This window comes from Trachypithecus francoisi, unplaced genomic scaffold (assembly GCF_009764315.1).
Source record: "Trachypithecus francoisi isolate TF-2019V2 unplaced genomic scaffold, Tfra_2.0 Lachesis_group0, whole genome shotgun sequence".
In the NCBI taxonomy this organism is placed as follows: Eukaryota; Metazoa; Chordata; class Mammalia; order Primates; family Cercopithecidae; genus Trachypithecus; species Trachypithecus francoisi.
This window is the reverse complement of record NW_022681453.1, coordinates 163,505,270-163,522,700: the sequence shown is the minus strand read 5'-3', so window position 1 is coordinate 163,522,700 and position 17,431 is coordinate 163,505,270. Positions and strand designations below refer to the sequence as shown.

The following is a 17,431-nucleotide window of genomic DNA, read 5'->3' as shown; positions in this document are numbered from 1 at the left end:
CATCTTGGGTTATAGATTCAGACATGTCATTCAGGAGTAAAAGTGGGACTCCCAATTGAAATGGCAGAATAAAGATGTTTTCACACTATTCCTCTTATGTGCATCTCACCAAAAACAACAAAAGAAATTAAAAATGGTGAAACAAAGAATAACCACAGCTTCAAGCTGCAAATAATGATAAATACCGGCCAACTGTTTTTAAATCTCAACCCTAATGAGTGAGGATTTAGAAAGCGCACACATCAAGTGTGACCTCATGCAGGGATGAGATTTCTTCAAAACTGACTGCCGTAGTCCTGAAGAAACTGGTGAACAAAATCCAGGGACATGGTAGATTTTTTTTTTTTTTTTTTTTTTTTTGAGACGGAGTCTTGCTCTTTCGCCCGGGCTGGAGTGCAGTGGCCGGATCTCAGCTCACTGCAAGCTCCGCCTCCCGGGTTTTACGCCATTCTCCTGCCTCAGCCTCGGAGTAGCTGGGACTACAGGCGCCCGCCACCTCGCCCGGCTAGTTTTTTGTATTTTTAGTAGAGACGGGGTTTCACCGTGTTAGCCAGGATGGTCTCGATCTCCTGACCTCGTGATCCGCCGTCTCGGCCTCCCAAAGTGCTGGGATTACAGGCTTGAGCCACCGCGCCCGGCCCCCATAATTTCTTCAATAAACAAGTGGTCCTATTCAAAGATGATGAATGGTCAGGAACATTAATAATCTTTATTAATTAGATGATTAATCAGAACATAAAGCTGCAAGAAAAAGAAAACTATGGGCAAAGGGCAGATAAAGCCTCATTAGAAGAGGAATTATTCAAGGAAAAATTTGAATTACGCCAAATAGTTCTTCAGAGTCTCAAAGAAGTGAAAATAACATTATTGCTCTTAAAATTTGACGCACAGACAATATAAAGTGAAGAAAGCAAGTTGGCAGTGCTTGAGGAGCAATGGAGGGGAGACAGTAGAGATGTAAGATATGTTAACACCTGACATTTCTATTCTTTGTTTTTTCTTCTGTTCAAGTAAAATTAGATGTAATACTTTAATTTTAAAATAGTTGAATGTCTCTCTTTAATGAAACACTATTTAGAATTTTATCTATGAATGAGTATAGAAGATGTCAGGAATCATGATTAACATAATATTTCTAGATGGAGGAGTTGGGTGATTTAAATTTTTTTTTCTATATTCTCTGTATTCAAATATTTTTTAAATCAGCATATATCATTCTCATAATAGTAAAGTCATTTTTTGAGAAAGTAGAAAAATCTAATGTTCACTGCAGAACTCTAAAATGAATGTTACAATGAGCATGGAGGACTTATCAGTGCACTTATGTTCTGCTAAGCTGGTAAGTGATTGGATGATGGCCAGTGGTAGGAGTGGCATGCTGGGAAATAAACAGCAAATCTGACCGTTACTCATTTGAACACCTACAATCTACCAGCAACACTACTAAATACTAGAAATAAACTCAACTACAACCTTAACTAAGACCATGTTTCCTGTCAAGGAACTTAGAATCATGTTATAGAGTATGGTTTCTCAGCCTCAGCACTATTGGCATTTGGGTTAAACAATTCTCTGCTGTAGGGGGCTGTCTTGTGCATTGTAGAAGATGCATGTTATGTATCATGCATGTTATGATGATGTTAACATCATCCCTGGCCTCCGCCCACTAGCTGCCAGTAACACCCCTGACCTGCAACAATGAAAAATGTCTCCAGATATTGCTAAGTGTTTTCTGGGGAAAGGGAGGTGCTAAATCCCCCACTTCCTGTTGAGAATCACTTTGTAGGAGGGGATGGACCTGTAGAGTTAATGAGCTGTTACCAGTGCTATGCTAGCAGACGATAGTGAATTGGGGGGAAAAGGCAGGAAGGAGGGACAAGAAGGAAGAATCTGGGTTAGAATGTGGTAATTCTGTGGGGAAGATGAGGAAGAAAGTGGGGGTCGTCTCTTTCTGAGCCAAACCTGAGAATTAAAACAGATTCTTGTTCCAAGGATAATGAGAAGCAACTGTAGCCTGAAATTAATGCATATCCTTCATTCCTAGTTAGTCTAGAGGGCTGTTAGTTGTGACTTGCCCTTTTCATCCCTCTTGGCACTAGTTTAGAGGCATCCTGAAGTGGTGTTGGACAATTGTTCATCATTGTAAATGCTTGCCACTAAGACTCAGTATTAATGTGATGTTTTATCATTCAGAATGTCCTGCTTTTTACCTGATAATTCTCCATCCCGATGGTTTATATCCAGGAAATTGGGTCCTATAAACAACCAGGAAGCCAGGCTTTGGGGAACGAAGGACTGAGTACCCTGTTCTTGCCCATCATCTTCTCAGGTCCCTTTGGGGAGATTTTCTCTCCTGATGTGCCCATTCACAGTCTATTTAAAGATATGTCAGGTTGTCTAGATGTGTTATCAGACATCTGCAAGTTCTTGGGTAAACCATTAAGATATTTTGGAAAATTGTCTTTCTCATATAAAACACTTGAAATTTTTAGGCAAAATTGCAAAATCATCTTCCATATTTCCTTGTTTTCTGTCTCTCACAGCAACCCAATGTATCTCTCCCATGACTTTCATTTGGAGCTTAAATCCCAAGTAACCATTAACAAAGGTGCTATACGATCGTTTCTGAAGATATTTTCTTTATTTGCGTGAATAGCGGATTAAAGTCTTTCCCATCCATTAGGCTTGTAAACTAACTAGGGTCAGGAGTCAGATTTTGTTCACCACCACCCAGCCCAGTTCCTAGAAGGGAACAGGAACTCAATAAATATGTGTCACAATAATTTATTTTCAGCAAGCCCTTTCAAAATCAAACCTTAAAGACACAAGGGGGAAAAAAATGTTTATTGATGATGTTTGAAACATTGCGACAGCAAGCCAGAGGTAGATTTTTGAACATGGAGGTCTGTTCCACTTCCCTTAAACATACTGGAAACTCTTTATTTTGCTCAAATATAAAGTTCCATTCAGTTCCTCTTGCCACAATCAGATGTATGCACCTGCAGCTGGGGTCTGACCATGTACCTTTCCAACTCAAAAAACCCTAGTGGCTTCTGCTAAATGTTGTAGGAACCTTTCAGCCTAGTAACCCTGCTACTTCCCTTTCTTCTCACACTTTTGACACAGATGGCCTCCTGCTGCTACCAAATATGCTTCCTGTTTTTCTGTCTACTTCATAGCTTATGCTGTACCTCTTCTGGAAAGACCTGATACACTCTCTGCCTGTAGGACTGCTACCCATCCTCTGAAACACCCATCTCAAAAATCTCTTCTTCCAGGAAGCTTTTCCTGATTTGACCAACTGGATATGATTGTTTTCTTTAAAACTTGTGTTTCTATCTTTTCCCCTTTTTTATGGCATTTGCAATACTTTGCCTTGTAAATATTTGTAATATGTATCTCCTCCTCCCAAACCCAAAGAATGAGGGTCCCCTGAGGTCAGAAATGTGTGTATGTGTGTGTGTGTGATCTTTATGCTCCCATATTTCCCATCTAGTGTGTTTTGTGGGTAGTATATTTTTCAAATGAAAATATCTATTGCTATTTGTCAAATGGAAATATCTACTGATATTTTTCTGAATAAAAGAGAAGTGAATTGAATCAGAACAGACAAACCCATGTGCTGAAGGAAGGGAAACAGCTTATTTTCCTCCCTCTGATAGACGATTTAGGGTTTCATCTCAAGATGATTCATCAGTTTTGTAAAAAATAAAGACCTCTAAGCGTTTCCCTGAAATACAGTCTGTTTCTTATGTAACAATAGTGTATTGGTCCATTTTCATGCTGCTGTGAAAGACATACCTGAGACTGGGTAATTTATAAAAAGATGTTAAATGGAGTCACAGTTCCATGTGGCTGGGGAGGCCGCACAATCATGGTAAAGGTGAAAGGCATGTCTTACATGGTGGCAGGCAAGAGAGAATGAGAGCCAAGTGTAAGGGGAAACCCCTTATACAATGATCAGATCTCATGAGACTTATTCACTACCATGAGAACAGTATGAGGGAAACCGCCCCCATGATTCACTTATCTCCCACTGGGTCCCTCCCACAACATGTGGGAATTATGGGAGCTACAATTCAAGGTGAGATTTGGGTGGGGACACAGCCAAACCATATCAAATAGATTTTGACTGAAATAGGATTAGCAGAATTTCAAGTTTGAAATACTGGCCTCTCAGAGAACATCTCAAATTTCAATCAAGGCAATGTCTGATTTTATTGAATTTTGCAAATGCTGGGTTTTACTTTTACTATAACATTACTCAATGATCCTAAGTTACACAACAAAATGCCATTGTCTCTTGATTTCCAGGTCTATGAAATATTGATCTAGAATATATCTAGACCCTACACTTACGTATGACAGTGGCAGGAAAACCCACTTGATTATGTAGCATCATTTTGATTGGATATTAATATACTGGATTGAGTAGCTTTTCAATGTTTGAGAAAATTCTTTCATTTTTCTCAGGTAAACATTGGCTTTTTAAATATAAAATTAGTTTGGCCATCTTTATGTCTGAACTTTATTATAAAGTACATGGAGTCAATTATCCCAGTTTTTCCTCTGGCCTCCTGCCTTTTGGCTAGTTTACCCCTGATTTCTGACTTCTTTGGTAGTGCTTCAGGAAAAATAAAAGAAATAAAATTCAAATAAGTCAATTTGCAGCTTGTGAACAGCTCTAGTAAAAGTTTAATAGAGAACAAATTATTGACCACCGTCTGTTCTCATAAGTATCTGTAGATTTCAATTGTCTATTATTTCTATTGTCAGTTATTTCAGAGAGACAAATATTCTATTGCCCTAGGATAGAAATGTAGATTTAGCAGTGTTTTGCTTTCATGGTACAGTGGAAAATTGAATGTTGTAAGCACTTTGCGGGAATTGTTATGTAAGCTGGTGCCTTAAAGTGTCCATTATTAATTTAAATCATATATTAAAAAAGCATTCTTTCTGAATTAAAGATATCTACCTTTTTCTTCTATTTTAGGCAGCTCATGGCAGAAGGGGACATACAGGCCCACAGGTACAACGATTTTTCCCCTTAACTCCAAATGACAAATATTGCATCCACTCAAGGAGCTGGAATAAAGTCTCTAAACTTCCCCTTTTGATGATATTGGTTATGGAATAGAATGCTGGAAAAATTTTAGGATAAGATTTTAAGAGTTCATATTTTAACTCTTTAAATATGTGGGCACTTTGGTCAAAAACCATAAAAAATAATGGCCAGAGATATATTTAGCACAATTATTGTTAAATTTAACTTTGCTTGGATTTTAAGTACAAACTTGAATAACTTAGTAGATGACTCTTCTTTTACGTTTTCATTTAACTTTGGAATCTTACAATTATAAAAAACCCATATAAGCCAAAATAATACAATGAAACTTTTGTACAAATTGGATAGTCTATTTTGTTCAAAAAGTCAGTTAAATCAAAAACCATATCCCATTCTCATTGCGCATGTTGATGATACATTATATGTGTTTCATGAAGCTGTAATATTTATGAAAGAGTGGTTGTGACTTACAATTTTGTAAAACACACATCCTCAGATTAAAAATACAATGGATAAATAATCCACTCTTAATGGCAACATGGTGAGACTCCAGAATGTTAAAGATAAAAAGCATCTTAAAAATTACCAGAGAGAAAAGATAGCTTTACTCATGAAAAGAATGAAAAATTAGATTGCAGCAACTTCTGTTCAGCAATAATACATGCCAGAAAATAACAGAGTAATATCCTGAAGGTACAGTGGAAAAATAATTGTTAACTTAGAATTTTATACCTAAACTATGAATAATGTAAAATAGACACTTTTAGGCTTGGCGCTGTGGCTCAAGCCTGTAATCCCAGCACTTTGGGAGGCCGAGACGGGCGGATCACGAGGTCAGGAGATCGAGACCATCCTGGCTAACACAGTGAAACCCCGTCTCTACTAAAAAAAAATACAAAAAACTAGCCAGGCGAGGTGGCGGGCGCCTGTAATCCCAGCTACTCGGGAGGCTGAGGCAGGAGAATGGCCTAAACCCGGGAGGTGGAGCTTGCAGTGAGCTGAGATCCGGCCACTGCACTCCAGCCTGGGCGACAGAGCCAGACTCCATCTCAAAAAAAAAAAAAAAAAAAAAAAAAGAATTTCATACCTAAACTATGAGTAATGTAAAATAGACACTTTTAGACAAAGAGAGCTTACCATCCAGACCTTATCCCTCCCTCCCACATACTTTATCTGTTTCTGCTTCTGTAACAAAATACCTTAAACTGGTAATTTATAAACAACAGAATTTTATTTCTTATAGTTCTAGAGGCTAGGAAGTCCAAGATCAAGACATGAGCAGATTCAGTGTCTAGTGAGGGCTTGCTGTTCACTCCAGAAATGGTGCCTTCTTGTTGCATCCACACATGGCGGAAGGGGCTGACAGCCACCTTGAGCCTCTTTATAAAGGCACTAATCTCATTCAAGAGGATGGAGCCCTCATGACCTAAACACCTCCTAAAGGCCCCACCTCTTAATACTATTACATGGAGGATTACTTTTCAACATATGCATTTTGAAGAAATACACACATTCAGACCACAGCACATTTCAAGGTTAGACTTCAGCAAAAAGGAGAACCTACCCAGAAAAATAGCATGATATAAATGAAATGAAATTGGAGACAGAAGGTGTTAAATTTTTTTTCTGATTTCTAGGAAAAGTTATCTGTAAGTGCCATTTAATCACATCCAACTATATAACAACTGAAATATAAACTTAGGCTCTCTTAATAGTTGCCTAAATTATAAACTTCTTGAATTCTTTATGCTTTTTATAATTCTTGTCTGTGACAGAATTCAAGAACAATATGGAGAGAATACTCAACTTTTGTTCCCTAGATATTTAATTGATTTGAATATAAATATTAATATAATCATGTAAGATGCTTGAAGATGTTTGCAGGAAATGTGAACTAAATTTTGGATGTTTTTAAGGTCACATAGCTAAGTTAGATATAATACAAATTGTATAGGAAAGGGGTGGGGGCTGCATGTGTGCATGCATGCATATATATAAAGATGGAAAGGAAATACACCAGCATGCTGGCTGTGGTTATCTCTGCTTGATGAGATTATAGATTTTTATTTTCTTTGTATTTGCATTTATTTTTCACTTTTTTTTTTTTTGAAAGATCCTGCATTGACATTGTGACTAAAAAAATATTTATAAGCTTGCAGGTAAAGGAGACAAAATTTTCAGGAAACAGTGTTAACAGATGGATACTTTCTCACCACAGGGAACAGCAGGCATCCCAGGACCAGATGGACTTGAAGGCTCCCTGGGACTTAAGGGCCCTCAGGTATATATCAAGACCAATCAGGGTGTGAGAACATAAAGAAGAATCTGGGAATGGAAAAATCTGAGGACCTGATAGAAACCCTCAAATACCTCTTGCAGAATTCCAGATGTTTAAAGTTTTCATGGTAATAAAGTAAGGAAATAATACAGTTTGGACTCATGCAGCACTTGGTCTGCTTTAAGTTCTGTCCCAGTCAAGAAGTGAAAAGTGAATGAACAGGCTAGGCAGTGGTCCCTGTGTACTGGGTTCAGGGTAAGTAGGATATTCCAGGGAGATCTTGAGCCAAGGAAAATGTTGAACCTCAGATCTGGGAATTGTGGTCAATTTAGCACAGTAATAGTTCAGTGTTACATATCTTGGTGCTCATGATGTAGAAAAATTGGCTTTATTCTTAGGAAAGAATTGCTCGAAAGACAGCTGGAGACATCAGCGGGGTGATCTGCAGTGCAGCACTCAGCCTCCCCTTGCCAGCTCACTTCTCCAGGGAGCTACCTCCAGCACTTTTTCCTTTGCAAGGAACAAGCCATACTTGGCTCTTTACACTGATCACATGACGGGGTGCATGAGGGGTCACATGAGGGGCCAGAGAAAGCAACATTTAGCTAAAATGTTATAATAAAAGAAAGGAGGTCCTAGCAAATATTGAGATGAAAGAAAGGCTAGACCACAAAAAAGTCAGAACTTTTTTTTTCCTCTCCAAACTTAGTTTTGAAAGCTTGAGGAATAAGTGTACTATTTGGCATAGGCAGGACGATCAATGGTTCTGCTATTTTTCGAAGTTTTAATCCACATAGTTTTAAAAAGTAACTATTATATGTTGGCAACTTGTTACATAGAAGTTGGGCAAAATATCCTTAAACATCAGAAGGGAAAGTGTGTTCACATTTTGCCAAGATTCAGAGCAGTGAACAGTCTTCCCCTTGGACCTTTATCTCTTCCTAGCTTGATTACCTTTCTTTGTTGTTGCTTTCCAGCTGAGGAAAGCTCACTGTTTTATTTTTTTTTTTTACCTTCAAGCGAGAAATAGTTGCCACTGGGGTTGTGGGGAGGCATTTCAATAGATTGACTAGCTTTATTTCATGCTAAGGAAGTAATACTACAGCATCCCTTCTTCCATTTTATAGAAACTTACTTTTTTTTAATGGTATAATTTAAAAGCAGAGGCCAAAACCAAAAAACCAAACACAGCATGAAAGTTTCTCTGCATAACATATGAAAGCCACAGCTAATGCGCAGTATAATATTCCAAAAATAGAAATAGTCAGATTTCATCTTACCACATACCATATCTTGTTTATGACCAGTCTTCAGTGTGGTTATTGAATAGAAAACTTATTTAAATGTTCTGGTTTCAGATTTATATTTGTAAGGAATATTTTTCTTTTTAACAGAAGAAATGTAGGGAAATGTAGAAAGCAGTATGGAAAAGCTCAACCATTCAGTATTTTTTCCAAGCCCCAGTCAGTTTGACTGCAAATCCTCAACTGCCTAAATTTCAGATTGGACATTCATATTCCTGCACAAATGAGAATGAGCTCCACAGGCCAGGATGGAAGGAAAGGCGTGATTGGAGCTCTCTTTCCCATTTCTGTCCATGTTACTGACTTAGTATTTCTACTTGCAATATTCAATTTAATATTCAATATTCTCTTTTAGGCAAAAAATAATGCTTTAATTCTGTGTACTTAGGGCCCAAGAGGAGAGGCTGGTGCGAAAGGAGAAAAAGGAGGTGTGGGAAGTAAAGGTCCCCAGGTATGTAATGAGATAAATGATTGCATCTGACTTTGATCTTGGCTTGATATGTCTTTGTGGTTTCTTTCATGCAAGTGGAGTTATTTACTGCTTGGGAACCAGGGAAGTGTATTAGGTTTGACTTCAGCTCAATGTGGTGGCCACGTCACATCATGGTCCCCATCTTGCAGAGCAGGCTAGCACTATCAGACACAGAGGTAGAAAATCAGGCCCTCTTTGCCTCAGCTGCTCAGCTATGCAAATCAGGTCACAGCACTCCCCTGATCTCAATCCTTGTGGGGTTTCCCATCCCCACCCCACCCTCAGAATACAGCCTACTTTAGTAGTCCTCAAACTGGCTAAATATGAGAATCTCCTGGGGGGAATTATAAAACATTCCACCACCTAGAACCCTTCCCAGGACACTTAAATCAGAAGCTCTGGCCATGAGGCCAGGGTAGCAGTAATTTAACTTCTCCCTAGGAGATCTTAATATAGACCTAGGGTTAGGAATGACTGCTCTGCATTAGCACTGCTCCGGCTTCACAGTGCAGAAGAACCCCCTAGAGGGGATTGTTAATTAGAGAACTTATTAAAGTGCAGATTCTGAGTCAGCAGGTCTAGGGCAGGGCCTTAGATTCTGCACTTCTAGGGCACTCCCAGATGATGCCGATGCTTCTGGTCCAGACCACATTTTTAATAGAACGGCCCTATGTGATCTGGCCCTCAGCTACCTGCTATCAATATTATTTGTTTAGCTGTTTGCCTGTCTCTCCTTCTAGACTGCAAGTTCCATAAAGGATAGGACTTTGTTTTATTACACTCTACTCCTGGAGTCCAGAATATCAGTACCTGGCACATAGCAGAGCTCAACACATATTTGAATATTGAATCAAACAATAAATGAATGAGACACACTTGGGAATTGTGTTCTCCACTAACACTAGGGTAAAAGGAGTCCATTACTTGTGTGGATTAGTTTAACCAGGCAGTCCAATATGTAAGTGGTTGTGTTTATCACCAGAAAGTTTAAGAAAATTTAAGAGGCTATTTGCATAAACTTGTATCTCATGACACTATTTTTTAACTATAACTTTTATTTTACGTCTAGGGGTACACGTGCAGGTTTGTTATGGAGGCAAACTGCATGTCATGGGGGTTTGGCATACATTTTATTTTGCCACCCAGATAATAAGCATAGTACCAAATAAGTATTTTTTTCTGATCCTTTCCCATCCTTTACTTTCAAGTAGGCCGCAGTGCCTGTTGTTCCCCTCTTTGTGTCCATGTGTTCTTGTTGTTTAGCTCCCACTTGTAAGTGAGAACGTGTGGTATTTGTTTTTCTGTTCCTGTGGTAGTTTGCTTAGGATAATGGCCTCCAGCTTCATCTGTATTGCTGCAAAGGACATGATCTCATTCTTTTTTATGACTGTATAGTATTCCATGGTGTATAGTTACTACATTTTCTTTATCCATTCTACTGTTGTTGGGCATTTAAGTTGATTCCATGTCTTTGCTATTGTGAACAGTGCTGCAATGAATGTACACATGCATGTGTCTTTATGGTAGAATGATTTATATTCTTTTGGCTAAATACCCAATAATGAGATTGCTGGGTTGAATGGTGATTCTGTTTCAAGTTCCTTGAGGTATCACCACACTGCTTTCCACAATGACTGAACTAATGTACAGTCCCACCAGGAGTGTGTAAGTGTTCTATTTTTTCTACAACCTCACTAGCATCTGTTATTTCTTGACTTTTTAATAATAACCATTCTGACTGTATCTCACTGTGGCTTTGATTTGAATTTCTCTAATGATCAGTGATTTTGAGCATTTTTTAATAATACAGAACTGTGTTTAATACTACAAAAATAAAAATGTTTGTTGTGCTTCTCTACCTGGGTTTCATGGGAGGACTGCAGGGCTCCTCTGAACTGTAGTGCAACACAGAAAGGGTTGACAGCCTGGGGGTAGGGGATGCCGCTGGATTAAAAAAAATGAGAACGAGGCCCCTCTGGTGAGGTCTGTGTCCATGAGGGTGAGAGGCGGGTTACAGGCATGGGGGCATCAGAAAGGGGAAGGTTGTATGGAGTGGGATTGAGCATATTTTCATATACCTACTGGCCATGTGTATGTCTTCTTTTGAAAATTGTTGATATCCTTTGCACACTTTTTAATGTGGTTGTTTTTGGCTTGTGAATTTGCTTAAGTTCCTTAAGATTCTAGGTATCAGACATTTGTTGGATATGTAGTTTGCAAATATTTTCTCCCATTCTATATGTTGTCTGTTTACTCTGTTCATAATTTCTTTTGCTGTGCAGAAGCTCTTTAGCTTAATTGGGTCTGTCAATTTTTGTTTGTGTTGCAATCGCTTTTGTCAATTTTCTCATGAAATCCTTGCCAAGTCCTATGTCCAGAATGGTGTTTCCTAGGTTATCCTCCAGGGTTTTTATGCCTCTAGATTTTACATTTAAGTCTTTAATCCATCTTGAGTTGATTTTTGTATATGGTATGAGGAAGGGGCCTGGTTTCAATCTTTTGCATATGGCTAGCCAGTTCTCCCAGTACCATTTACTGAATAGGGAGTCTTTTTCTCATTGCTTGTTTTTGTTGGTTTTGTCAAAGATCAGATGGTTGTAGGTATGTGGCTCTATTTCTGGACTTTCTATTCTGTTCCATTGGTCTAGAGTCTGTTTTTATACTAGTACCGTGCTGTTTTGGTTACTGTAGCCTTGTAATATAGTTTGAAGTCACATAAGGTGATGCCTCAAGCTTTGTTCTTTTTGCTTAGGATCGTCTTGGCTGTTCACACTCTTCTTTGGTTCTATATAATTTTAAAATAGTTTTTTCTATTTCTGTGAAGAATGTCATTGGTAGTTTGAGAATAGCATTCAATCTGTAAACTGCTTTGGGCAGCATGGTCATTTTAACAGCATTGATTCTTCCTGTCCATGAGCACGGAATGTTTTCCCATTTGTGTCATCTCTGTTTTCTTTGAGCAGTGTTTTGTAATGCTCATTTTAGAGATCTTTCACCTTCCTGGTTAGCTGTATTTCTTGGTATTTTTATTTGTACATTTTTGTGGCAATTGTGAATGGGATTACATTCCTGATTTGGCTCTTGGCTTGTATGTTGTTGGTGTATAGGAATGCTACCGATTTTTGTATTTCAATTTTGTATTCTGGAACTTTGCTCAAGTTGTTTATCAGATCAAGTAGCTTTTGGGTAGAGACTATTGGGTTTTTTAGATATAAAATCTTGTCATTTGCAAACAAGGATAGTTTGACTTCCTCTCTTCATATTTGGATGCCTTATATTTCCTTCTCTTGCCTGGTTGCTCTGGTCAGGACTTCCAGTACTATGTTGAATGGGAGTGGTGCTAGAAGGCATCTCTGTATTGTTCTGGTTTTCAAGGGGAAGGCTTCCAGCTTTTGTCCATTCAGTATGATGTTAGTTGTGGGTCATAGATGGCTGTTACTATTTTGATGTACATTCCCTCAATCCCTGGTTTGTTGAGGGTTTTTAACACGAAGGGATATTGAATGGTATCAAAAGCCTTTTCTCCATTTATTGAGATAATCAGGTAGTTTTTGTTTTTCGTTCTATTTACATGATGAATCACATTTATTGATTTGTATATATTGAACCAACCTTGCATCCCAGAGATAAGGCCTACTTGATTATGGTGAATTAGCTTTTTGATGTGCTACTGGATTCGCTTTGCTAGTATTTTGTTGATGATTTTTACATTTATGTTCATCAAGAATATCAGCCTGAAGTTTTCTTTTTTTGTTGTGTCTCTGCCAGGTTTTGGTATCAGGATGATGCTGGCCTCATAGAATGAGTTAGGGAGAAGTCCCTCCACCTCAACTTTTAGGAATAGTTTCAGTAGGAATGGTATCAGCTCTTCTTTATACATCTGATAGAATTTGGCTTTAAATCTATCTGGTCCTGGATGTTTTTTCGTTGGTAGGCTTTTTATTATTGAGTCAGTGTTGGAGCTTGTTATTGGTCTTTTCAGGGATTCAGTTTCTTTGTGGTTCATTCTTGGGAGGTTGTTTGTATCCACGAATTTATCTATTTCTTCTGGATCTTCTAGTTTTTGTACATAGAGGTGTTCATAATAATCTCTGAGGGCTTTTTTTTTTTTTCTGTGGGGTCAGTGGTAATGCCCCCTTTTTCATTTCTCATTGTGTTTATTTGGATCTTCTCTCCTTTTTTTGTATTAGTCTAGCTAACTAGTCTATCTTATTTTGGCAAAGAACAAATTCCTTGATTTGTTGTTCTTCTGTATGGTTTTCTGTATCTCAGTTTCCTTTAGTTCAGCTCTGATTTTGGTTATTTCTTATCTTCTTCTAGCTTTGGGGTTGGTTCTCTAGTTCCTCTAGTTGTGAAGATAGGTTGTTAATTTGAGATCTAATTTTTTGATTGGGCATTTATTGCTATAAACTTCCCTGTTAACACTGTCTTATCTGCGTCCCAGAGATCCTGGTATGTTGTATCTTTGTTCTTACTAGTTTCAAAGAATTTCTTGGTGTCTGCCTCAATTTCATTATTTACCCAAAATTATTCAGGATCAGGTTGTTTAATTTCCATGTAATTGTATGATTTTGGGTGATTTTCTTAGCATTGATTTTTATTTTTATTTCAGTGTGGTCCAAGATTGTGGTTGACATGATTTTTTTTTTAATTTACTGAGGATTGTTTTATGTGTAATTGTGTGATCAATTTTATGATATATACCATGTGGCGATGAGAAGAATGAATATTCTGTTGTTTTGGGGTGGAGAGTTCTGTATATGTTTGTTAAATCAAGTGTTGAGTTCAGGTTCTAAATATCTTTCTTAATTTTCTGCCTAGATGACCTGCCTAATGCTGTCATGACACTGTTTTAAAGCATGTTAATTATTACTTGTAAAGTTGCTTCTTCAAAAAGCATAAAAACTTTAAAATGTCATGGTATAAATCACTTGATGAAAATAACTAGTTTGCACTCATATCCTTGAATCAATAAAAGCTTGCTGGTATGACAAACTGACATTTTTAAAAGATGGAAATGCCAAGAAAAACATATATCATGTGATTATCTCATCTGTTTATATAAAATATGGAGATGTGAGTGGGTGGAAATCCAAAAGTCTTGGTATTTCTCTTGTTCTAGAATCCAAATTGCATCCACATGGCTGTGCAGAGCACGTCTGTGAATGAGTACCCTTTAATCTTGCTTTGGCAAGATTGGTCAAGGCCATAAATCATTCAGCCTCTTGGCATTGTCAGAGTTAGTCAGAAGGTACTACTTCTCTCTAGTCTACGTCTTCCAGTTTTCTGGCTGGCAAACATGGTTTTTCTTTCTATGCTTGGTTTTCTTGAAATACGTTTGTCAATACAGTGAAAATACTATTTCAAAGATGTTTACAATTTTTTATGTTCAGGACATGGATGAATGGGGTCACAACGTTGTTGTGTCCAAAAGAAAGCCACAGAGACTAACACAATCAGATGTACAAGAGAGTATTATTCTTTACTGGTTCTATAAATCCCCTGCCGTAAGTTTCATATTGTTTTACAGCACACAAGGACCAGCCACTGGAGTAGAATAACATGAGTGCTTTCTAATTTCAGGATTTGAAGTTTCTCTTAGGATATACATTTAGGAAAAGATGTGATTTCTGTTGACGATATTCTGAAGGCTTATTAACTGGCATTCTGTATAAATCACATGTGTGCTAATCCAGCCAAGTATGTGACTATGATACAAAAGAATACAGTCCATGGCACAATGAAAAGGAAGAAAGAGCTTTGAAAGGAATGGGGTATTCTTCTGTACCTTCCTTCATTCTCCTTTTGGTTTACCTTAAGGTCCTATTCTAATTTAATCAATACCTGAAAAAAAAAAAAAGAATGGAAAATCAGACACAGAAGTACAAATTTCAATTGAAGCTGTAATTATTTTTTGAATACTTATGCTTTCTTGGTGAATGAATCACTAGTGGCTTGTACAATATCAAGAAAGTTTGGGATGTTCAATGCAATTGGGAGTCCAGAGTAGAATTTCTCTTTTTGTCTTTACAAAGCATAGCATAGTGCTAAATGGTATACAGTCTGGAGCCAGACTGCCTAGGATTGATTCCTAACTTTGTACCTTACTAGCTCTGTGACCTTGAGTAATTTATGTAACCACTTTGTGCTTCAGTTTTTTGCTGTGATAATAAGGATGGTAATAGTAGTTACCTCATTGGATTGTTGTGAAAATTAAAGGATTTAATATATGTAGGTGCTTAGAAAATTGCATGCAGTCATAAGCTCTACGTGTTTGTTATTACTACTATATTGTATCAATATACCCAATTTAATGGGGGTATTTTAGGGCTCAAAGAATGCAGGTCACCATTCCAGGAAAGACCATGATAGTAATATAACAATATGTAACCTGTAGTAGTCAACAAGTTTCATCATTCTGTATAAGCTAAATTTGGTGGTCCATTAACCATTCCTTTTACTCATTTAACAAACATTTACTAAGTGCTGCTTGTGTGTTGGGCCCTATTCTAGGATACAAGAATGAATCAGGTATAGACTCTAGCCTCACGTATACCCAATCTCGTAAAGGAGGCTCATACAAACAAACAATTGCCATGTGATGTGCTGAATGTTAAAAGAGAATTATACTCAAAGTAGAGTGATGTGGTAAAGGATGGAGTTAAACGAGATGAGTGTATTTGGTTTTGCTGAATGATCAGGTGTTTTCCGAGTAACCAAGGTAAAGGCAGGCGTTCAGAAGGAGGACAGAACCAAGTTACACAGAGATATCAAGGTGAGTTTTGGGAACTACAAATGGCTCAATATGGTTGGAGTGTAGAGTGCACGGAGAAGTATTAGAAGTTAAGGTTAAGGACTAGCACTGTCAAGATTGACATCTCAGATGTTTTGGGGTTTTTTCTTGCATTAGCTCACCATTTTTTAATGGCCTCTTGATTTTTGTTTTCTCAGACTTAGCTGATATCTAACTTTTAAAGAAGCTGAGCATTTGATCTCCTTATTTCTTTCCACCTTGATATTTGTTCATTGTGAGTTTTCATACATTTCCCCCACACAAATAAAAAGAAGCGACAAGGATTCCTTTTAAGTGTGGGAAGACCCTGTACCTCTTCTACCTGCCCTGCCTTATCTAATCCAAAGGCAGGGTGTCCTTGACAGTGCCCCGACCATTAAACCTAAACTCCCAAGTGCAGTCTCTTCTGATAAGGTGCTAAGCACAATTTTCAAAAAATCATTAACCTCTAAACACTTCTTTCCTATACTTGCTTAACACTAAAGCAGTTGTGGTTACCAAGGGCTCTGTAACTAACTCAACATGAGAAAAAAAGTGGGACAATCAAGTCCCACTTTTGGAGGTTTGATGTGGCCCCAGCCTTATGCATCAAGTTTGGAGAGCCACATTTTTTAGAACTCCAATCTGGACTAATGCATGGATGGTAAGAGTTTGGGAATCCTGTCCCACACAAGGGCCTCAGAGCAGCAGGCATAGTGACTGGGATTTTAGTCTTTAGAGTCAGATACAATTAGGTTTAATTCCCATCTAATCCTCTTATTAACTGAGCAATTTGGATGTGAATGCCTTGAGAAACTGTTTTTGATCAGTAAATGGGGTTAATAACAGGCATCTCACTGTGTTGTTGTAAGAATTGAAGACTGTATTTATTTTCCACTCAGCACAGTGCCTTGCACAAATGTGAATGCTCAATAAAAGGCAGCCATTACAACAAAGCCAATGAAGATTTGATCTCTAGCTAATGCCCTTCCCCTTTAAATTCCCTAAACTTCTCTTAACCCTCCATAGTTATTCTTGATCTCAAGTCAAGTAAGCTCTTTCACTCTTTGATATCTTTCTGGGAGCGATAACTTTTTTGTCTTTATTTTAGAATCCACCAGTGTGATTCCTTGTCTAACCAGCAGTATTTGAGCAGGTGATTTATCTGGGTAACCATTCACTGAGGCTTGAGCCCTTTTAACCTAAGTCACAAACCTCACTTTGGTACTTTGCAAGATCCTGCATAGGAAACAGAATTAGGTTTTCTGATTCTCTGATGGCAAAGTCCTGTATGCATCCAACCATCTACTCATCCAAGACATTTTTTTTATTTTGAAAGTTCTTAAAACAGGATATCTCTCATTGCGCTTGTGTGTGCTTGAAGTAACTACACATGAAATAATCTCCCCAAATCATCCTCTGTCTCAGAATTTATGTCGGGATGAAGAATGAAGAGCAGACTTCTAGACAAATCTTCCAATTTATACCTTGCTTTTCAGGACAATTAGAATCTCTCTACTTCTTTGTACAGTGCATGAAA

The 17,431-nt window shown here is 37.8% G+C and overlaps 1 protein-coding gene across 1 annotated transcript in view; it reads left to right on the top strand.

Annotated features, from left to right (window-relative positions):
- Positions 1-17,431, top strand: part of COL6A6 (collagen type VI alpha 6 chain) — a 109,441-nt gene that overhangs the window by 40,018 nt on the left and 51,992 nt on the right. Inside the window, exons 19-21 of the mRNA XM_033202296.1 lie at positions 4,994-5,029; positions 7,284-7,346; positions 9,036-9,098. Of these exons, the coding sequence (XP_033058187.1) occupies positions 4,994-5,029; positions 7,284-7,346; positions 9,036-9,098 (162 nt within the window). The remainder of the gene's footprint in view (positions 1-4,993; positions 5,030-7,283; positions 7,347-9,035; positions 9,099-17,431) is intronic.